This window comes from Peromyscus californicus, unplaced genomic scaffold, assembly GCF_007827085.1.
Source record: "Peromyscus californicus insignis strain IS unplaced genomic scaffold, ASM782708v3 Scaffold_4__1_contigs__length_199733344, whole genome shotgun sequence".
Classification (NCBI taxonomy): Eukaryota; Metazoa; Chordata; class Mammalia; order Rodentia; family Cricetidae; genus Peromyscus; species Peromyscus californicus.
In genome coordinates this window covers 172,418,403-172,441,525 of record NW_026294562.1, presented here as the reverse complement: position 1 = coordinate 172,441,525, position 23,123 = coordinate 172,418,403, and the positions used below count along the sequence as shown (strand labels likewise).

Genomic DNA, 23,123 nt, shown 5'->3' with positions numbered 1-23,123 from the left:
AGACCAGGGCAGGGCACGCAGACCTCACCCACTGCCCCACACCCTTTCAACAGGTTGTTCACCCTGAGTCTTCCCTACCCCCGCCCTCCTATTCACTATCCTCTCCTGGAGACTCATTCTTTCCTGGTTTCTCCAGCCATCTTGTCCCCTGCATACTGGGCTGGGCAACTGCCCTCTTGTCTCATAGATCTGGTCCACCACCTATAAACCTGGGCTCCATTTTCTTCCATATCATATCTCATCCCATCCTCACTGCCCCCACAACCCTTTCCCTATCTGTCTGCCCGGCCCCTCCTCCTGTCATGCCCCAACTAAGGCTCACTTGTCCATGGTGTAGCCCGTCTTGCAGCTGCACTCGTAGCCGTGGGGCTGGTCGTGGCAGTTCTGAGTCTCATTGCAGTCATGGTGCCCGTTAGCACACTCATCCTCCGGGGGGCAGGACAGGAAGGCCCAGGATGCCCCAGGATGTCCACATGTTAGCCCTGACCCCAGAGGACACAGGGCTTCACGTGGGGCATGACCACTTGCCCCAGACACCTGGGCCATCCCCCCCACCCCACCTCTGAATCCCAAATCAGAACCACTCTCCATTTGTTCTCTGTGCCCCTGGCCGACCAGCTTGCCCAGCTCCCAAACCCTTCTCACCGTCTCGGGGACCACTGAGGCCGCCTTCCATGCAGTGACCACCTCCGTCCTGGCCCCCCCAGGCACACCAGCCACAGTGGGGTCGTCGCAGGCATAGGGCACACTGTGTAGCCTGAGCACAGCCCAGGGAGCAGCTCTCTGGCCCCCTAAGCAGCCGCCCACAGCCTCCAGCCATACACCGTAAGGGCAGGTAGGAGGGGCTCAGACACTGTCCAGGGAAGTGAGGAAGAGAGAGACCGGCAAAGGGAGTTAAATACACTTCCCAGACTGTACCGTTTTCTCCCAGGCCCCACCCTACCTGGCTCTAGCTACCTCAGAACAGAAGCTAGGCCATTATAAGCTCCCTCAAAGCCTTTCTAACCAGACATCATGATTGGAATTGGATGAGCCCAGCACAGAAGCTCATGCCTGCAATCCCAGCAGACAGGAGGTGAAGGCAAGAGGATCAAGAGTTCAAGGTTATCCTCAGCTACATAATGAGTTCACGACCAGCCTAGACTACATGAGACCTTATGTTTAAAAACAATGGAAATGGGGTCAGGAGTCTGGAATGGGAAAGATCACAGAGCCCTAGGCTGGGAGAACACTGGACAGAGGAGCTGACGAGTCAATAGGGGTGAAAGGAATGGCAGGAAGAGAGCAAGCGCACACAGAGGTAGCCACCAGCCATCAGCCACATCCCAAGGAGAGTGAGGCACAGATAGCGGCAGCTTCTAGGGCTACGATGAACCCCTGGGAAGCCCTGTTGAACTTTCTACCCATGTCCCAAAAGGAGCTGAGCAATCCTGGTACTTGGGAGGCTGAAGTCGGAAAATATAGAGTTCAAGGCCAAGGCAGGCAAGAAGGCTCAGAGGATAAATGTACCTGTTGCCAAACTTGATGGTGAGCTTGACCCCTGAGACCCATATGGATGGTAGAAGAATTGAACTGACTCCTTCCTACAAGTTGTCCTCTGACCTCTACATACATGCATCCCCTCCCCAAAAGAATAAATAAGTAAATGTTATGAATAAGTTCTAGGCCAGCCTAGTGCACTAAAAAAAAAAAATTCCTCACATAATAGTATTTTAAAAACCCATATAAGCTGGGCAGCGGTGGCACACACCCTTTAGTCCCAGCCCTTGGGAGGCAGAGGCAGGCGGATCTCTGTGAGTTCAAGGCCAGCCTGGTCTACAGAGCGAGTTCCACGACAGGAACCAAAACTACACAGAGAAACCCTGTCTCGAAAAACCAAAAACAAACAAACAAAAAAACACATATAATAAAACAAAGAAATAAATGAGCTGGGTGGTCGTGGCATACACCTTTAATCCCAGCACTTGGAAGGCAGAGGCAAGTGGATCTCTGAGTTCAAGGCCAGCCTGGTCTACAGAGTTCTGGGACAGCCAGGGCTACACAAAGAAACTCTGCCTTGAAAAACCAAATAAATAAGTAATTTTTAAAGATTAAAAGAAAGAGACTCCTGTGTCCCAAAGATCCCATTACATTGATAGAGTCTCTGTCCCCTACTGGCTTAGACACTTGTCTCCTACACATGAAAGAAGGCAGTGGACAGACACAGAGTGAGTGTCATGAGCAGCAGGGTTACAAACCACAGCTGCTATTGCTGCTTCTTTTCAAGAACTTGTTTATTTTTATTTTATGCGCATTGGTGTTTTGCCTGGTGCTGTGGGATGGTCTGTATGTCAAATGTGTTGCTGATTGGTCAATAAATAAATCACTGATTGGTCAGTGGCCAGGCAGGAAGTATAGGCGGGACTAACAGAGAGGAGAATTGAGAGAACAGGAAGCTGGGTGAGGGAGACACTGCCAGCTGCCATCAGGACAAGGAAGATGTAAAGTACCGGTAAGCCACAAGCCAAGTGGCAAGGTATAGATTAATAGAAATGGATTAATTTAAGCTGTAAGAACAGTTAGCAAGAAGCCTGCCACGGCCATACAGTTTGTAACCAATATAAGTCTCTGTGTTTATTTGGTTGGGTCTGAATGGTTGTGGGACTGGTGGGTGTCAGAGATTTGTCCTGACTGTGGGCCAGGCAGGAAAACTCTAGCTACAGCCTGGATGTATGTCTGCGTGACAATGCTAGATCCTGGAGTTACAGACAGCTGTGAGCTGCCGTGTGGATGCTAGGAACTGAACCCGGGTCCTCTGGAAGAGCAGCCAGAGCCTTTTGTTAGTGTTGGTTTTTGGGTTTTTTTTGTTTGTTTGTTTTTCGAGACAGGGTTTCTCTGTGTAGCTTTGCGCCTTTCCTGGAACACGCTTTGTAGACCAGGCTGGCCTCGAACTCACAGAGATTCGCCTGCCTCTGCCTCCCAAGTGCTGGGATTAAAGGCATGAGCCGCCACCACCTGGACTTTTTTTTTTAAAGTTTTTATTTATTTATTTCTTCAAGACAGGGTTTCTCTGCATAGCTCTGGCTATCCTAGAACTCACTCTGTAGAACAGGATGACCTTGAACTCACAGAGATCCGCCTGCCTCTGTCTCCCAAGTGCTGGGATTAAAGGCATGCACCACCACAGCCCAGTGCTGTCAGTATATTCTTAACCACTCAGGTACCTCTCCAGCCCCCAAGCTTGGGCCTGCCTTCAGGGCAAACAGGCTACTTCCAACTCATCCAGCAGGTGGAGGAGTTGTCTTGGATGAGAAGCCAGTCTGCAATTCATAAGCCATCACTTGCTGGTTGGGACCCAGACTGCTTACAGAATGAGGTCTGGGCCCTTGGGAATATACCATGGGGTACAAGAGCATTTTATTTAGTGTTTGGCCTTACATGAAATATAAGATGGGTGAGATTAATCTGGGCTGGCTGCCCAAGGGCACTTAGGAAGAAACAAAGCAATTGTGAAATCCTGAAATAGAAACCCTGATGGCTGTGGCCAGAGCTCCAAGCCCACTGAGACCTGGGCCGGCTGAGAGGGGAGCCTGGGGAGCAGATCTCAGTCAAGGAGCCCAACACTTTTGTGCCCTAGCCATGGGATAAGTTCTGTTCTCCCCAACACCTCAGACAGGGTCTCTACATACCCTAGGCTGACCTGGAACCTGCAGCCCTCCTGCCTCAGCCACCTGAGTACTAGAATTACAAGGCACACATCACCACACTACAGCTTCATTCTCCTGCTTCAGAATAATTGGGCTCTAAGGAGGTTAAGAGCACATACTGCTCTTGCAGAGGATTCATGTGGATAACAGCACCCATGCTAGATCCAAACCCAGGCCCAGCTGAGCTTTTGTGTGTGTGCACATATGTGGCTGTCCATCTTGTTTCTGAGTTAGTCTCCCGCTGGCCTGGAATTCATGAGGAGGCTAGACTAGCCACACAGTTCCAGGGTCCTCCTTAGCACTGGGATCACAAGCAAGTCCTACATACCTGGACGTTTTTATTGTGGGCTGTGAGGATGAAACTCAGGTCTTTGTGTTTGAAAGGGGACTGCTCTACTGAGTGAGCCATCTCCCCAGACCCAGAGCCTGGAACTTGATTAGAAGGTAAATAAGCCAATATGTCATCCCTAGGTGAGGCATCTAGCTCCAGAAGCTGGAAGTCCTCTGTGCTGGGCCCTCATGGGCTGGGACATGCAGGAAGCTGCTGGAATCTTTCTAATATCACCTCTTAAAATGGAAGTTTCTCCCCATCCCTGCCCGCCCCCCTCCACACACACACTGTAGTCTAATGGGTGAAAGGTGAGGGGATGGCTGAACCAATCACAGTTCCCAGTGGCTTGTTGAGCTGTCACACTGCCATTGGGTCCTGTGCCATCAGGGTATGCACGATGAGCAGACATCAGTGGGAATCAGACAATTCTTGAGAGGTGACAAGAGAGGGGGATCTGACTTGCTTCCACTGAGGCAGGCCAAGCAAATGTTTTTGTCTGCTACTGGGACAGCTAAACTGTGCTAGGTGGATATAGTCTGGACCTTCCTGGAGCAGACCATGTGGCAGACAGTTAAGTCCTAACCACCGGCGCCTGTCAAGTACATCCACCTCCACCAGACACATCGTCAACCCCTGGACAAGCAAGGTCCTCGTCCACCCTGTTTGAACTAGGCCCTCCCGGCCCTCTCGGACAGTATCTCACTGGGCCCTAAATAAGAGCTAGAAGGACACAGGGGCTGAAGTAGAGCAGAGAGGGACTGAGTTGTGACCACAATAGCAGGAGGCATGCAAGATGAGGAAATGAAGAGCAGGCAAGAGGAAGGAGAAAGGGCAGAAGGGCTGGAGTTGGGGACACCAGGGTTGGGCAGCAGGACATGGGCATTACCTGCTGAAGGCTGCTGCTCCACACACAGTGCTGCCAACCCCCATCTGCGCCCTTGGAGGCCAGGCAGGAGGTACAGTTGGGGAGGAGGTGACAGGGGGTGGGGCAGGGCAGTGGGGGCGACGACTCCACTGGCATAGGAGACACATTCAGCAGAGAGTGGCTGAAGCAAGTCCAGTCGTAAGTGGGCTGCACTGACAGGATACGGCGCGTCTCCCCTGGTGTTGGAGGCACAGGGTAGTCACCAGGCTTCCCCGAGGAGCCCCCGCCATTCTTCTTCCCCAGGCCCAAGGGTGGAAGCCTTAGCCCTGCTCTCCTAGACTCAAGAGTCTAGTCCCCAGCCTTCCTCCCTCAGACCCCAGCTTCCCTCCAAGACCTAGGCGTCCAGGCCCCCTTTAGAAACCATGTCTACAGACTCACCTGTCCTCTTGAACTGTCGTGTCCACATGCACTTGCCCTCCCGTGTGCACTGCTCACAGTCAGCGGCCCCACAGGCAGCCTCTGAGCAGTTCCCAGCCCAGAAGACCTCTCGCTGGTTGATTCGACAGTCATTCTCTGAGGTGCAGGACCCATTGCGCCCGATGCAGGCACCCTCTGGGCAGTTGGTACACCACTTACAGCGGGGAGTGGATTCCTGCTGGAGACATGGGCTCGGTGGGCTCTGTGGGGCTCAGCATCCCTTCTGACATAGCTCTTCCTACCCAACCAACCACAGTGGAGACCAGTACCTCTACGCACTACACACCTCTCCATCTCCAGGCTGCAGGGTCCGAGGATGGCGGGCCAGGCACTCACTGCAGGTCCGCAGCCTCCGACACTCCTCAGGTGAGCGAGGCATTGGGGAGCAAGGAGGCACCCCACAGCCCAACCTAGAGGGCATGAGACTGGCTCACTCACATGCATCTAGGACTCATGCTTTGTCTCTTAAACATGGTCCAGCAGAACCCCACCCTACACCATGTCCCAAGCGATACCTCAGGATCCTGGTCAATCCCACCCATTGGTGATACATGGGCTGATGTCCACCTGCCACTGGACTGAGACATTACCAACTGTCCCCTGCTCCCTATCCCTATCCAAAACAGTGTCCTTCCTCTCACACAGATAGAGGTCAGGTCTCCCTGTGCCACCTCCTCTTGCCTCTCAGTCCCTCAGAGACACCCCAGGAATGTCTCTGAACTGAAGCTCTCCATCCCCCTGCCTCATCCACAGCACAGGTCTATAATTCCTTGGAAGCTCATGGATTTTTAGCATTATTCAGATTAAAAAAAAAAAAAAAAAACAACTGGTACTCCTGTTATGACGCACAGGCTCACGGGTGGGTGTGCCAGCATCCCATAATCAAATCCATTAACAATACCTCAGGATGCACGGTGACATGCTCTGCTGTCTATAATGGGACAAACAAAACCCATAAACAGGCCTCCATCATAGCAACAGAGCAGGACAATGAGTTAACCAAGGAGCTATTGGTTCCAGAGGTGTGTGGATTCCTGAACTGCAGGTGAGGAAACTGTAGAGTTGGTCAGAGCTTGGTCTCAGCAGGTACTGGAAGCCTTTTCTGAGCTGATCCCACTTGCCCTTCCTGTCTCAATGTCTGCCAACGCAGACGATATTGCAAATACCCTAGGCGCAGCACCACCTTCCATCTTTGCTGGTCCAAATTACACTGATCATTTAGAACCAAGTTCCCACCCAGCTCCTCCAGAAGGGAGACCTCAGGGTACAAGCAGGGCTCATACTGGAGCAGTCCCAACCACCTCCACCTCTCAAGATCACTCACTTCCCCATGTATGAACCAGAACCAGACAGTCAAACTTCAAGACCTCCCTCAGGTCCAGCCCACCTCCTAAAGCCCTCAGAGAACACCAGTATGTACTGTGCAATGGACTGTCAGTCACTATGGTTACCTGTGGGCCTGGTCCCCAGACAGGCAAGCACCATGGCACCAGCTGCAGGCCCCAGACTGGTTACAAGCTTCAGGTGAAGGCAGTAGACGGCAGGGGTCAGGGGGCAAGGTCAATGCCAGCAGGCGGCCCAAGGCCACTCCCCCAAATCCTCCGGAGATGTACAGGCGGCTACCCACTGCTGCAACTGCATGGGCCACAGACTCCTCCATTGGGGATCCCACAAAGGCTGGACCTGAAGAAAGATGGGGTGTTCAGAGACAGGTAGAGAGCAGGAAACACAAGGAAGAGAGCCACCAGAAGACCGGTCAGGAGGGACAAGTGGAGAAGACAGAGTGACAGGAGGCAGATAGAGAAAGGCAGAGAGGAGACGGACAGATGGACTGGAGAATCAGGCAGCAAAGAGAGGAACAGAAAGGTAGACAAAAAGGAAAAACGATATGAAGAGAGGAACAAGAACAGAGGTGGGGGCTGGAAAGATGACTCAGTGGTTAAGAACATTTGTTGCGGGCTGGAGAGATGGCTCAGCGGTTAAGAGCACCGACTGCTCTTCCAGAGGTCCTGAGTTCAATTCCCAGCAACCACATGGTGGCTCACAACCACTTGTAATGAGATCTGGTGCCCTCTTCCGACCTTCAGGGACACATGCAGGCAGAACACTGTATACATAAATAAATAAATCTTAAAAAAAAAAAAAAAGAACATTTGTTGCTCCTGGAGAGGACCCAGGTCAGGTTTCCAGCACCCACATGGTGGCTCACAACCATCTGTAAGTCCAATTCCAGGGGATATGATACCTCCTTCTGACCTCTGTGGGTACCAGCACACACGTGGTGCACAGACATATAGACAGACAAACACTCATACCTGTATTATAAAATATCAAGAAAGCTTAAAAAGGAAAAGACAAGATTAGCAGTGGGCTGGGGAAGTGCTGAGTGGCACAGTGCTGCCTAGCAAGCACAAGGCATGGGTTCTACCCAGAACACTATACAGAACGAAGAAGCAAAAGGAGAGGAGCAAGACAAAGATTCTGGACCCAGATGGAGATGGTGGTCACACAGCACTAAAAACGATGTGACAGTAAAAGCTCTAAATGCCACCATAATAATAAATTATCTGTATGTGATTGTGTATGTGCATGTGCATGTGCGTATGTGTATGTTTTGCTAGGAACTGAAGCCAGGACATTGTGCATGCCAAGCAAGTACTCTGCCATTTGGCTACACACAAAGCTCTATTGACCATTTTTAAATGGTTTAAGTTTCATATTACATATAATGGTTTAAATGTCATATAAATTTAAATTAATATCTGGGTTTTTTTAAATCCAAGACAGAATGAATATTAGGAAGGCTGATTCAGAGTAAAAGGGAATTAGAGAGCATGAGAGAGAAAGGGAAAAGAAAAAGAGAAAACACACAGAACACAGGTCCTAGGAATACAAGCCATCCCAGTACACAATGAAAAGGCTAGATGGGGTCTGAGGTCATGGCTTAGCAATAGCGCTCACACTGGACATTCCTCAGTGAGGGCTGGGGGCATGGCTCAGTGGTGGAGCATTTATCCAGAATCCTACCTATAAGGCCAAGGAGATACGATGTGGGAGAACAGGGACCTGTCTGTTGGTAGGAAGAGAGTAGTATGTGATGTACAGTACATTCCTATGCTCTGCAGGGGAGAGGGAGGCAGAGGAGGAGAATGAGCCCAGGGTTACAAGGAGCAATATCAGTTGTGGAGATTCCAGGGCTGGGAGCTGGAGGCATGGCTCAGGAATAGAGTGCTTGCCTAGAATCCACAAATGAGGGGTGTGGGACATAGCTCAGTCCTAGAACACTTGCCTAAATCTACCAGCGGTAATGCAATTTTCTTGTATGTGCAAGGCCTGAGTGTCTCAGAAGCATTGAAAAAAACAAGTCATATGCCTATTTCTCTTTCTCTCTCTGTCAACATTTTGCTTATTACAAAATACAAATTCCTTTCCAGTTCTAAACTATCTAGACTCCCCTTTTGTATTCTTCCACTAACACGTAATTACTGCAGTCTGGGTATTAAGGATATACTGGTCAGTAAATAAATAGCACTGTGGTTTTTGTTTGCTTGTTTGTTTACTTTGGGAGTTTCTTTTGAACTTCTTAAAAGTAAAGCTTATTCTATAGTACATTCTACATTTTTATATATTAAATTCAATTTTTAAAAAGATTATTTAATGTGTGTGTGTGTGTGTGTGTGTGTGAGGGTCTTTCCCTGAATTTGGAACCTGAGTTTTCTGAGCTAGTCTGGAAGCCACCAAGCTCCAGTGACCCTGCTGTCTCTGCTTGCCTCAGAGCTGGGGTTACAAGCATGTGTGGGACACTCAACTCACTATGTGGGTGCTGAGATCTGAACTCTAGTCTTCACGAATACACAGAAAGCATTTGTGACTGCTGAGCCATCTCTCCAGTCCTACAATTTCCAACTCTTTAAGCCCATTTCTAACCCGTGAACAGGAAGCCTGGAAGGACACTTTCCACTTACAACAGTGGCTGCTGCTACAGAGCCTTTTGTTTTTCTTCCTATTTTATAAATTATGTACAATGACTACCATTACTTTTATAGCCAGAATAAAAAAGTATTTCTGGAGAGGCAGGCAGAGCGGGTGGCAGAGATGTGGTCGTCATAAAGACCAAAAACTGAGCTATTACCCACTGAGGAGTTAGTGAAAACAAGGTGATTAAGAGCTTGGAACAGGGGCTGGAGAGATGGCTCAGAGGTTAAGAGCACTGACTGCTCTTCCAGAGTTCCTGAGTTCAATTCCCAGCACCTACAGGGTGGCTCACAAACATCTGTAATGAGATCTGGCACCCTCCTCTGTGTACATAATAAATAAATAAATCTTAAAAAAAAAAAAAAAGAGCTTGGAACAGGGACGCCTTTAATCCCGGCACCCAGGGAAGGAGCCATCTCCATGAGATGCGACCAGAAGAGATCTGAACACTCTGTCTGAGGCCAACCCAGGGTCCAGCTGCCGATCCTACGAAACCCAACAACTTGGAGGTGTTGGTGAGATTACCCTACTAAACAACCTGCTCAGCTGAGATCCATTCGGGAGAGGATTCAGAATCCTACAGTCTGCAGTCTGAAGAAACAAGATCAGCTGAGGAGTTGACAAATGAGCAAAACGTGACCTGAGAACACAAAAGAAGGCGCCGCCCAACCACTGAACCATATCACCAGAATCATAGGCCTAACTACACCGACCGGGAACAGGTAAGCCCCCATCTCCGGACTGGCACATCAGGTCTCTAGCCCCTAGTCCTAACCATCGGAGTGCCAGGGACCAGACAGCTACCTTTCCCTGCTCCCCCACTAAAAAAAAAAAAAAAAAAAAACCCTATGAACCTAACAACCACTGAAACCATAAGCACACGGTGCACCAACTGGGAACAACTGCTCCCTGAGACAGAACCCACTAACGCTGACTTGAGTAAGCTGCTCCCGAAGAAACAGAGCACAACACCACCAATTTAACCAGGAACTCCTAGTGGACCAAGACTAACAATTAGGACAAGAGAGGCACCTCCAGACACAGACACTGCCTACTCCGAGCAGAGGAAGAGATGAGTAGACGCCAGTGCAAAAATACAGGCAACAACATAAAGACCTATATGATAACATCAGAACCTAGCGATTCTACACCTGCAAGACATGAACATACCAAGGCAGAAGAAACAGAAGAAATCAATCCTAAAAATGACTTTAAGAAGATGATAGAGGCCCTTAAAGAGGAAATAAAAAACTCCATTAAAGAGGAAATTAAAAATGCCCTTAAAGAAATGGAAGAAAAAACAAACGAAAAGTTGGAAGAAATCAAAGAAAGCCAAGAAAAGGTAATTAAACAGATGAAGGAAACAATTCAAGATTTGAAAATTTAAATTGAGATAATAAAGAAAACACAAACTGAGGGAATGCTGGAAATAGAAATCCTGACTAAAGGAACAGGAACTAGAGAAGCAAGCATAACCAACCGAATGCAAGAGATGGAACAGAGAATCTCTGACACTGAAGACACAATAGAGAAAATAGATTCGTCAAAGAAAACACTAAAGACAAAAAAGTCGTAACACAAAACGTCCAAGAAATTTGGGACACCATGAAAAGACCAAACCTAAGAATAATAGGGATAGAAGGAGAAGAATACCAACTCAAAGGCACAGAAAATATATTCAACAAAATCACAGAAGAAAACTTTCCTAACCTAAAGAAAGAAATATCTATGAAGATACAAGAAGCTTACAGACCACCAAATAGGCTGGATCCAAAAAAAAAAGCCCCCTCGCCACATAATAATCAAAACACTAAACATACAGAAGGAAGAAAAAATATTAAGAGCTACAAAGGAAAAAGACCAAGTAACATATAAACGCAGACCCATCAGAATAACACCAGACTTCTCAATAGAGACTATTAAAGCCAGAAGGTCCTGGACAAACGTTATGCAGACACTAAGAGACCACGGATGCCAACCCAGACTATTATACCCAGCAAAACTCTCAATCACCATAGGCAGAGTAAACAAAATATTCCATGATAAAACCAGATTTAATGAATACCTGACCACAAACCCAGCCCTACAGAAAGCACTAGAAGGAAAAAATCCAACCCAAAGAAGATAAACACATCCATGAAAACTCAGGCAATAGATAATCCCACACCAACAAACACAACACAACTCGACCACAAAAAAAAAATAACAGGAATTAACAATCACTGGTCATTAATATCCATCAATATCAATGGTCTCAACTCACCTATAAAAAGACACAGACTAACAGAATGGATAAGAAAACAGGATCCATCCTTCTGCTGCATACAAGAAACTTATCTTAACTTCAAAGACAGACACTACCTCAGAGTAAAGAGCTGGGAAAAGGCTTTCCAAGCATATGGACCTAAGAAACAAGCTGGTGTAGCTATCCTAATATCTAATAAAATAGACTTCAAACTAAAATCAGTCGAAAGAGATCAGGATGGACATTACATATTTATCACAGGAAAAAATCCACCAAGATGAAGTCTTGATTCTGAACATTCATGCCCCAAATACAAAGGCACCCACATTCATAAAAGAAACATTACTAAAGCTTAAATCGCACATCAAACCCCACACATTAGTAGTGGGAGATTTCAACACACCACTCTCATCAAAAGACAGATCTACCAGACTGAAACTTAACAAAGAAATAAAGGACCTAACAGATGTTATGACTCAAATGGACTTAATAGATATCTACAGAACATTCCATCCTAACACAAAAGAATATAACTTCTTCTCAGCACCCCATGGAACCTTCTCAAAAATTGACCACATGCTTGGTCACAAAACAAATCTCAACAGATACAAAAAAATTGGAATAACCTCCTGAATCTTACCGGACCACCATGCCTTAAAGTTAGATTTCAACAACAACAAAAATTATAGAAAGCCTACAGTCTCATGGAAACTGAATAATGCCCACCTGAAACATCAATGGGGTCAAGGAAGAAATAAAGAAAGAAATTAAAGATTTCCTAGAATTCAATGAAAATGAAAGTACAACATACCCAAACTGATGGGACACTATGAAAGCAGTGCTGAAAAGCAGTGCTAAGAGGAAAATTCATAGTTCTAAATGCACACAGTTTGGGCTTTCTCTCGACCATTGTCAGTAGTCTATTGTGGAGGTATCTTTATGGATTTCTGGGGACCTCTCTAGCACTTTGCTTCTTCCAATTCCCATGGGGTCTTCATTTATCATGGTCTCTTTTTCCTTGTTCTCCCTCTCTGTTCTTTATCCAGCTAGGATCTCACGCTCACCTAAGCTCTCTTTCCCTCGACCCTTGACTTATTCTGGTGATAGGATGGCCAAACACCCTAACTGTTGTGCTAGAAATCTCATCCAATGACTGATGGAAGCAGATGCAGAGATCCACGGCCAGGCCCCAGGCAGAGCTCCAGGAATCAAATCGGCAAGAAAGAGGAGGGATTATATGAGCGAGAATTGTTGAGACCAAGATTGGAAAAAGCGCAGGGACAAATAGCCAAACTAGTGGAAACACATGAACTATGAACCAATAGCTGAGGAGCCCCCAACTGGATCAGGCCCTCTGGATAAGTGAGACAGCTGATTAGCTTGAACTGTTTGGGAGGCACCCAAGCAGTGGGACCGGAACCTGTCCTTAGTGCATGAGCTGGCTGTTTAGAACCTGGGACCTATGCAGGGACACTTTGCTCAGCCTGGGAGGAGGGGACTGGACCTGCCTGGACTTAATCTACCAGGTTGATCTGAATCCCCAGGGGAGTCCTTGCCCTGGAGGAGATGGGAATGGGAGGTGGCTGGGGGGGGGGGGTGCAGGAGGAGGGAGGACAGAGGAATACATGGCTGATATGTAAAATTAAATCAAATTATAAAATTAAAAAAATAAAATTAAATTTAAAAAAAAATGGAGAAATCTCATACCAATGACTTAACAGCACAACTGAAAGCTCTAGAACAAAAAGAAACAAACTCACCCAGGAGAAATAGATGCCAGGAAATAATCAAATTGAGGGCTGAAATCAATAAAATAGAAACCAAGAAAACAATACAAAGAACCAATGAAACAAAGAGTTGGTTTTTCGAAAAAATCAACAAGATAGATAAACCCCTATCCAAATTAACCAAAAGGCAAAGAGAGAACACCCAAATTAACAAAATCAGAAATGAAAAGGGAAACATAACAACAGACAACGAGGAAATCCACAGAATCATCAGGTCATACTTCGAAAACCTGGATCCACAAAATTGGAAAATCCAGAAGAAATGGACAATTTTCTGGATATATACCCCATACCAAAGTTAAATCAAGACTAGATAAACTATTTAAATAGACCATTAACCCCTAAAGAAATAGAAACAGTCATCAAAAGTCTCCCAACCAAAAAAAAAAGCCCAGGACCAGATGGTTTCAGTGCAGAATTCTACCAGATTTTCAAAGAAGAACTAATTCCAATACTCTTCAAATTGTTCCACACAATAGAAACAGAAGGAACATTACCAAACTCTTTTTATGAGGCTACAGTTACCCTGATATCCAAACCACACAAAGATGCAACAAAGAAAGAGAATTACAGACCAATCTCCCTCATGAACATTGATGCAAAAATACTCAACAAAATATTGGCAAACCGAGTCCAAGAACACATCAAAAAAATTATCCACCATGACCAAGTAGGTTTCATCCTAGGGATGCAAGGATGGTTCAACATACGAAAATCTGTCAATGTAATACACCATATAAACAAACTGAAAGAAAAAAACCACATGATCATCTCATTAGATGCTGAAAAAGCCTTTGACAAAATCCAACACCCCTTCATGATAAAGGTCTTGGAGCGATCAGGAATACAAGGAACATTCCTAAACATAATAAAGGCAATTTACAGCAAGCCAACAGCCAACATCAAATTAAATGGAAAGAAACTCAAAGCGATTCCACTAAAATCAGGAACAAGGATTGGCTGTCCACTCTCCCCATATTTATTCAATATAGTACTTGAAGTCCTAGCTAGAGCAATAAGACAACATGAGGAGATTAAGGGGATACAAATTGGAATAGAATAAGTCAAACTTTCACTATTGCAGATGCTATGATAGTATACATAAGTGACCCCAAAAACCCTACCAGGGAACTCCTACAGCTGATAAACTCCTTCAGTAAAGTGGCAGGATACAAGATCAACTCAAAAAAATCAGTACCCCTCCTATACACAAATGATAAAAGGGCTGAGAAAGAAGTCAGAGATACATCACCCTTTACAATAGCCACAGATAATATAAAACACCTTGGGATAACACTAACTAAACAAGTGATGGACCTGTTTGATAACAACTTTAAATCTCTAAAGAAAGAAATTGAAGAAGATATCAGAAAATGGAAGGATCTCCCATGCTCATGGATAGGTAGGATTAACATAGTAAAAATGGCAATCTTACCAAAAGCAATCTACAGATGCGATGCAATCCCCATCAAAATCCCAACACAATTCTTCACAGACTTGGAAAGAAAAATACTCAACTTCATATGGAAAAACAAAAGACTCAGGATAGCTAAAAGAATCCTATACGATAAAGCAACCCTTGGAGGCATCACCATCCCTGACCTCAAACTCTACTATAGAGCTATAGTAATAAAAACAGCTTGGTACTGGTATAAAAACTGACATACAGACCAATGGAGTCCAATTGAAGACCCTGACATTAATCCATGCACATATGAACACCTGATTTTTGACAAAGAAGCCAAAACTATACAATGGAAAAAAGAAAGTATCTTCAACAAATGGTGCTGGCATAACTGGATGTCAATATGTAAAAGATTACAAATAGATTCATATCTGTCACCATGCACAAAACTCAAATCCAATTGGATCAAAGACCTCAACATAAATCCAGTTACACTAAACTTAATAGAAGAGAAAGTAGGAAGTACTCTTGAACGCATTGGCACAGGAGATCACTTCCTAAATATAACACCAGCAGCACAGACACTGAAACAATTAATAAATGGGACCTCTGACAGAGGACTGATCTCCAAAGTATATAAAGAATTAAAGAAACTAGACATCAAAATATTGAACAATCCAATTAAAAAATGGGCTGAAGAGCTAAACAGAGAATTCTCAAAAGAAGAATCACAAATGGCTGAAAGATATTTAAAGAAATGCTCAATATCCTTAATCATCAGAGAAATACAAATCAAAACTACTCTGAGATACCACCTTACACCTGTCAGAATGGCTATGATCAAAACACTAATGACAGTCTATGTTGGAGAGGATGCAGAGCAAAGGGAATTCCCTCCATTGTTGGCGGGAATGCAAACTTGTACAACCACTGTGGAAATCAGTATGGCGAATTCTCAGAAAATTGAGAAATGATCTACCTCAAGACCCAGCCATACCACTCTTGGGCATATACCCAAGGAATGCTCTGTCATACCACAAAGATACATACTCAACTATGTTCATAGCAGCACTATTTGTAATAGCCAGAACCTGGAAACAACCTAGATGCCCATCAATTGAAGAATGGATTAAGAAAATGTGGTACATATACACAATGGAGTACTACTCAGCAGAGAAAAACAATGACATCATGAACTTTGCAGGCAAATAGATGGAACTAGAAAATATCATCCTGAGTGAGGTAACCCAAACCCAGAAGGACAAACATGGTATGCACTCACTTATAAGTGGATTCTAGACATAAAGTGAAGAACAATCAGGCTGCAACCCACAGAACCAGGGAGGCTATATAGCAGGGGGGACCCTAGGATGACTGTGGCTTATAATAAGTTTTGGTTTTACTCAATTACTGGGCAAGCCTCAATGAAACATTTCACAATTAGGATAAGAATTTATACTGTATCAAGCTGATAATAGATAAATAAATAAATAAAGTATTTCTGTGGTGGCACAGGCCTTTAATCCCAGCACTCAGGATTCAGAGGCAGGTGGATTTCTGTGAGTTCAAGGCCAGGCTGGCCTACAGAGTGAGTCCAGGCCAGCCAAACTGACATAGTGAGACTGTATGTCAAATAATAAAACAGTATGTAGACAAAAATAAACCATTCTAAGAAAAAAAGAAAGGGTCCATGAGATGGCTCAGTAGGTAAAGGCCTGATGGCCTGAGTTCAATTCCCTGGACCCACATGCAGAAGGACAGAACCAACTCCTTCAAGCTGATCTCTAACTACCATATATGTGCATATAAACCCCCACATACACAAATAAAGTAAATAAAATCTAAAAAAAAATTGTTGAAAGGAAAAAGACAGTAACTCCGTGGTCTCTAGATATATGGAAGGGAAAGGAATTTGCTGATGGATCACCAGAGGCCCAAGTGACTTCTAAAGAGGGTCAGGATCCCCAGACCGTGGACAAGGCTCCACATGGCTGTCTCCCCTGGGTATAGCAACAGGGACTCACGTGTGAGGTCGGGCAGGAGCCAGGTGTTGCAGTTGACCTGGTAGAGCAGAACATCACTGCTGAATTCATCAGGGTCCGAGCGCCCCCCAAGGACCACCATGGTGTCTCCTAGCAGAGCTGAAGCATGGAAAAGCCGGGGACGGGGCTGTTGGGAGACACACGTAGGGAGGTCTACCCTTGGTTCCACATGTTCCTTCCCAACCCACCTGCCACCCATAAAACCATCCCCCACCCCACCTCAGCCAGCTTATCCCATCTTCACCTTTTTCTGAAGGAAAACTCTTGGGTCCTGCAGAGCAGCCCACAGAACCATCCCCTGGGCCCCACAACCTACTCTATCCCCTATAAACTTGATCTCTTCTGTGGCCTTCTTCCCCAGAGGGGCTTAGGGGTGTGTGTACATCACATCTAACTGTCCTTCCCATACCTGTCTCCTTAACCTTATAAGGCAAGGGTTACAGGTAGCCATAGATGGTGGGCTCGAGAAGGGGAGGGGATCTGTCAGGGTGTGCTGGCACAGAAACCATGCCTCTGATTTCCTGGCCAAGGATTCTTTCCTCCAAACCAGGGATGGAAAAAGAAGCCATTGCCGTTATCGTAGTTTAGCACAGGGGACTGAAAGGAAGGGACAGGAGGCAGGAATCTGGGTAGGGGCAGCCAGTGCTTGGGGAACCTCCCTTCTGTGGTGATAGCCAGCTGTCCTAACCTTCGCCCCCTGAGAAGGTGCAAGCAAGCTCCAGGTGCGGTCAGGACAATGCAGAGAGTAGAGTTCCGGAGAAGACGCTGCCAGTTCCACATGGAAGCGGAAACCCCCAAACACATAGAGGGAGTCGGTGGCCTCGTGGTAGACTGCAGAATGACCATAGAGACCTGGAGGGGCAGAAAGACCACAGAGATGGCAGGGAAGGGCTGGCAGCCATGCTGTCCCCTGACTTCCTGGGATCGTCTTAGTGACTACATCCCCTCCTGAATGGCCGGCCCTGTGGCCAGACTTGGGGAGCCCTTCATTCCTCCCCTCTCCTTCGGGTCTAGGAGACAAGCCCAGAAAGGACAGCCAACGGTTGGGGAGATGTGACAGGGTAGGAGGAGGGGTGGAGGCAGAATGTCTGACAGAGAGACATGGAGGGGAGGAGGGGCGGAAGAGAGGTGGAGATATCAGGACCTGGAAGGAGACGGCAGCAACACTAAGGGAGGTAAGCAGAGAAACTGGACATGCCAGAGACGCCTCCCTGGAAAGCCAGCTGGAGTCAGAAGACAACAAGGAGATTTTTTTTTTTTTTTTTTTTTAGTTCAGTGGCAGTGACCAGACCGTGGAGTGGACTGGAAGCGCAAGCAGAGTCCAGACAGCTTCCACTGCAGCCCACCTGTCGGAGGTGTCCCGCTCTGGGCTCCAGACACCCAGGTGCCGGTTGCCAGCTGGTACTCCAACAACCGCTGATTGAAGCCATTTTCTGGAGAGTAGCCACCCACCAAGAGCAAAGACAGGCCTCCACGGGCAGTGAGGGTGTGGCCAGCAACTGCTGGCAACTCCATGTTCTGAGGGGCCTGTAAGACAGAGAGCTAGTGTCACCCAAAGGGGTAGAGGAAGACTCACTTTATGGAGAGAAGTAAGATCAGCCCCAACTAAGGAGTAGAGTTCCACAGGGCTGCGTAGACTCTGGCCTGCCAGGGCCCAGGTAGGTTCTGCCTACTCCACACCCACTTCTCTAGGCACAATGAGAAGTCCTTATTCCTTTGTTCTGTTGTTGGACAGAACTGCATCCCATTTAGGTCAACTGGAGTGTCACAGGCCCTTGTTCAAGGACCAGCTTGTAACTACAAATATATAATTTAGGTTGCCAGTAAAATTCAATTTTACAACTCCCTCCCCTACTGTGGTGCTGGGGATTGACCCCATGACCTGGTATACGCTAAACAAGTGCTCTATAACTGAGCCACACCCCCAGCCCCTCACTGGGGGATTCTAGGCAGGGGCTCTACCACTGACCCATACCCCTAGCCCCTCACTGGGGAATTCTGAGCAGGGGCTCTACCACTAAGCCACACTCCCAGTCCTCACTGGTACATTCTAGGCAGGTGTTCTATCACTAAGATACACTCCAGGCCCCTATTCCCACACTTCTGTAGGAACTCTGAGGACAGATACCTCTGGTGATAAACTCAAAGGAATTGCCATGGCCATCTGTTGGACCTGTTGTGAGGACAGGGCTAGGGTGGAGACAGAGGCTCACCTTCTCCTGTCTCCACTGCAGGGTAGTGAGGTTAAGGACCCAGAAGTCACGGGTGATGCCCCCAGCTGTGAGGCCCCCAAGCAGGTACATGGCACCACGGCCAGCAGGCACATAGGCAGCTGCATGGAAGGAGCGGGGTGATGGGCCTGGGCCCCCATCCTCAGCTCCTGCCAGCATCTGTGTCCACCTGCGCTCACTGACTGAATACCTGGAGCCAAGATGCAAAATATCAGTCTTACTAAGCAGTGGTTCCCACATCCTTAAAGATGTCCTAGCAACCCTTGGGTTGATTTCCCTATGACAATCATCTTAACATTCTCTGGGGCAAGGAAGGTTAACACTCCCAAACAGTCCTCCTGGTGCCCACAGACAGGTGAGCTTCCTATAACAAGTGTCCCAACCACCTTTGGGGTGTCCCTTACCCAAGAGGCTTTTCTGCAATACCTAGGGTGAGCCAGGTAGTAGCTATCTCAGCAGTCCCTAAAGTAAGCTTTCTTGTACAAGTATCCCATACCCCTAGAGCAGTCCTTACCTGTACAGGTTTCCCAGTAGGCCCTGTGGCAGGCCCAGGCCCCCAAACATCCACAAGGTGGCATCAGGTCCCTCTACCATAGTGTGTCCCAGGCGGTGTAAGAAGCGGCTAGCAGTGTCCTGAAGTGGGAATGAGGATGCTAGAGGTCAGGCCAAGGTCATGACAAAGTGTCAGGCCTAGGTGGAGGGTTTACGGGTAGTCTCAAGAGTGGAGGTGGAAGATTGAGCCACAGGACAAAGCTGTCACTCTAACTCACAGCTGAGAGGCGGCTGTCCATGAGTGTCTCCCAGACCAACTGTCCGCCATCCAGCTTTGTGGCACAGTCTGGGCCCCCAAAGCCCTCAGCACAGATGCATACACCTAGGCTCTAGGGAACAGCAGAAAGAAGCTCAGAGGAGCCCCGAATACCATCCCTATCCCAGCTGGCAGATCCTGTCCCACCTGTACCTGGTTACAAACTCCTGCCCCATTGTGGGCATTGCAGTTCTCAGGACACAGAGCCATGCGGCAGTGAGGGCCAGCCCAGCCCTGAGGACAGCGGCAGAGCCCAGCACCTGCAGCCCCATCCTGGGGCACACATTCCTGAGGGACGGGGCAGCTGCCAGGACCCCCTGATCCACATCGGGCAGAGCCCACAGAAGCATTGAATCCCCAGGACGAGGAGCCATTGGCCTCCCAATGCAGCACAAGTAACCCTGTGGGGAAAGAGGTAGAGGGCTGGCTGGAGGCCCCCTCTAGGCACCGTTCCTATGCTGGTGGACAGGAACCACCAGGGAAACCAGCCATTACAGCACAGCCTCCTTTACCCAGTCTATCAGGTTCCACTCACTTTAGGTTTTTGTTTATTTTTTTAAAGACAGGATTTCTTTGTGTAGCCCTGGCTGTACACCAGGCTGGTCTAGAACTCACAGAGATCCACCTGCCTCTGTCTGCCGGGTGCTGGGATTAAAGCGTACACCACCACCGTCCAACAACACACTTTAGTTTTCAGTGGGGATGTTTTGTTTTGTTTTGTTTTTTCAAACAAGGTCTCCTAGTTCAGGCTGGCCTTGAACTATGTAGCTGAGGATGACCTTGAACTCCTGATCCTCTGGCCTCTTCCTCCCACGTGCTAGGTTACAGGAATGTGCCACCACACCTGGCTCTAAATTCCAGCCATTTTCAACCTAACTCTTAGGCTAGGGCTCTAGCTCTATGTACTGAGCACATGCCTAGATCCTTCTCTTCAGCCACTGCCTGCTGTTCCGGGCTGCCATCAAACCAGTGTCCCGCCTCACTGAACACCAGCGCCGTCGCCCACTGTCTCCTGGCTGCCCTTGTGATCTTTACAGGCATGAATCTGACCCTTCCGTGGGCAACTGCAAGCCTTCCAAAACTCACAGCATGCTTCTGCAAGAGCCGCTCTCCTGAGAAAGAGTACTGTGGTGGTACGCACCTGCAGTCCCAGCACCCAGGAGAGAAGGCTGGAGGGTCAGGAGTTCAAGGCCATTCTGCAGTTGCTAGGATGTAACTAGCACAGTTTTTGCAGAATGCTTGGCTGCACGGACAAAGCCCTGGGTTCAGTCCTCAGCACTACATAAAGCCTGGCATGGGGGTACACGCCTATTATCCCAGCACTGGGAAGATGCAGGCAGGAGGATCAGGAGTCCAAGGTCATCCTCAACTACACTGTCAGTTTGAGGCTGATCTAGGCTATGAGACCCTGGCTCAAATAAGGAAGGAATGGAATGAGCGAAGCCACAGTGGCTTACCCCTGTAACAACTCCATTACGAGGGAAGTTGAGGAAATAGGACTGCAAAGAGTTTTCAAATAAAAAGAAACTCCCTTTCTGGTACCCATAGGGCCCTAAAGACTCCTCTGAACTCAAGATCTCTCACTTTTGCCATCCCATACACCCCAGTACTGGCCTTCCAGCCTGCTCTCAGGGCCTGGCGCCTGCTACTCTTCCGCCTGGAGAAGCTGCCCTCCCATGCCTCTGACCTCGCTTCTAGCCGAATTCCCCTCTTTAAAGACATTTCACCTGGCCCCACCTCCCAAGACACAATAGGGTCCACTCCTTCCCACTGCCTCAGTGAAAGAGGCAGTCTGTCCCCTTCCCAGTCCATGAGGGTAGCACATGTACCCTTGGGCTCATCACTGTACCCACATCTGACTCAGGCCAGCTCAGTGTGAGAGCCCCCTCAGTTTTAGCGGCTCCCTCATGGCCTGGGGTTTCACACATGCTACAGCAAAATGGCTCCAATTCACCCATTTGCCTCCAACTCACCATTTGTCTCCAGCCTCAACTGCTCTGCATTTCCTAAAAGCTTGCTTAAAGCACCCCAGGAAGCCAGCTCTTCCTTGGCACTCCCTCTCCTAAGTTTCTCATCCTCTCAGCCAGGTGGATGCTGAGGGTTGGTCAATTCTTTGGTGTGAGTACTCCTATGTATTACACTATGAACAGCCGCATCTCTGTGTCTACCAGATGACAGAAGTATTCCTCATTGTCACACAAAATGTCTCCAGGCATTGCCAAATGTCCCCCAAGGGACAAAACTCCCTGGTTCAGAAGTGTAAGGGTAAGGAGATGGCTGAGGGTTCTCACACCAGCTACAGTGGACGGCCCTTACAGACATACCCTAGTCATCCCTTTCTCCAGAACCAACCTAGCCAGCAAAATCCTATTGCTCTCAACCACAGTCCAGGAGAGAAGCCATACCACCTAGGCAAAGGACTGTGTCACCCGCAACCCACATCAGTCCCTGAGCTGGGGACCTGGGTCCTACACCCAATCAGTGATAGGTGCAGAAGCACAGGACACAAAGCCCAGTTTAAAAAGAAAAAAATCTTCAAAGCTCAGAACGAGGGTTGGGATGGAGCTGGAAAGAGAATGCTTGACTAGAATCTACTAGTGAGGGCTAGAAGTGGGACTCAACGGGAGACAATGTGCCCAGCACCTAAGGGATTCAGTGAGAGAGAATGTGCCCAGCACCTAAGTGACCCGAGACTGGATTCCATCCCCAACACTGAAGGATGAGATGGGGAGAAGCCCCAGACGAACCAATCTCACTCTCTCAAACTCCCATACCAGACAAGGCCTGCACAGTGAGGGGTCTGTCCCGCCGCTGGCCACAGAAGGCAGCTATGAGGCTCCGGTCTGACTGCACAACACCAGTGTCCAGGAAGCGCGGGAATCCATCAAAGGCCAGGACATAGCTCAGCTGAAAAGGTATAGACCCAAGAGTTATGGATGTGCTTGGGGTCTGGGAGAGAAGCGCTCACGAGGAGAGAGCAGAACGCAGTGGACGCGCTTTCTAATCTCAGCTACATGGGAGGGTGAGGAGGACTGAGTTCACTATGAGTCTGGGCTCCATGATAAGAGCCTATACCAGAGAGAGACTATGAGAGAATGGGAGAGAGTAACCTAAGTCTAGGGGATGGGCTATCTGAACATGCAGGGCAGACCATGTTTGTACCATGGTGGCTGCCCCTCCCATCCTGCATCCACAGCAGACACAGCTAATCAACCAGACACTCGGGCACCAAACCTCTTCCTCGACATGCAGTAGTACATTAGTAGGAGCC

At 47.8% G+C, this 23,123-nt stretch overlaps 1 protein-coding gene across 2 annotated transcripts in view; it reads right to left on the bottom strand.

Moving 5' to 3' along the window:
* Megf8 (multiple EGF like domains 8) overlaps positions 1-23,123 on the bottom strand; it is a 57,923-nt gene that overhangs the window by 9,108 nt on the left and 25,692 nt on the right. Inside the window, exons 23-36 of one of the 2 annotated variants that reach the window (XM_052760855.1) lie at positions 22,627-22,759; positions 20,006-20,253; positions 19,815-19,925; positions 19,559-19,677; positions 19,027-19,234; positions 18,160-18,340; positions 17,502-17,665; positions 16,796-16,940; positions 6,811-7,042; positions 5,646-5,769; positions 5,321-5,537; positions 4,904-5,118; positions 646-853; positions 323-482 (exon numbers count right to left, since the gene is read on the bottom strand). In XM_052760855.1, the coding sequence (XP_052616815.1) occupies positions 323-482; positions 646-853; positions 4,904-5,118; positions 5,321-5,537; positions 5,646-5,769; positions 6,811-7,042; positions 16,796-16,940; positions 17,502-17,665; positions 18,160-18,340; positions 19,027-19,234; positions 19,559-19,677; positions 19,815-19,925; positions 20,006-20,253; positions 22,627-22,759 (2,465 nt within the window). The remainder of the gene's footprint in view (positions 1-322; positions 483-645; positions 854-4,903; positions 5,119-5,320; positions 5,538-5,645; positions 5,770-6,810; positions 7,043-16,795; positions 16,941-17,501; positions 17,666-18,159; positions 18,341-19,026; positions 19,235-19,558; positions 19,678-19,814; positions 19,926-20,005; positions 20,254-22,626; positions 22,760-23,123) is intronic. The other variant, XM_052760856.1, reaches the window with a different exon arrangement.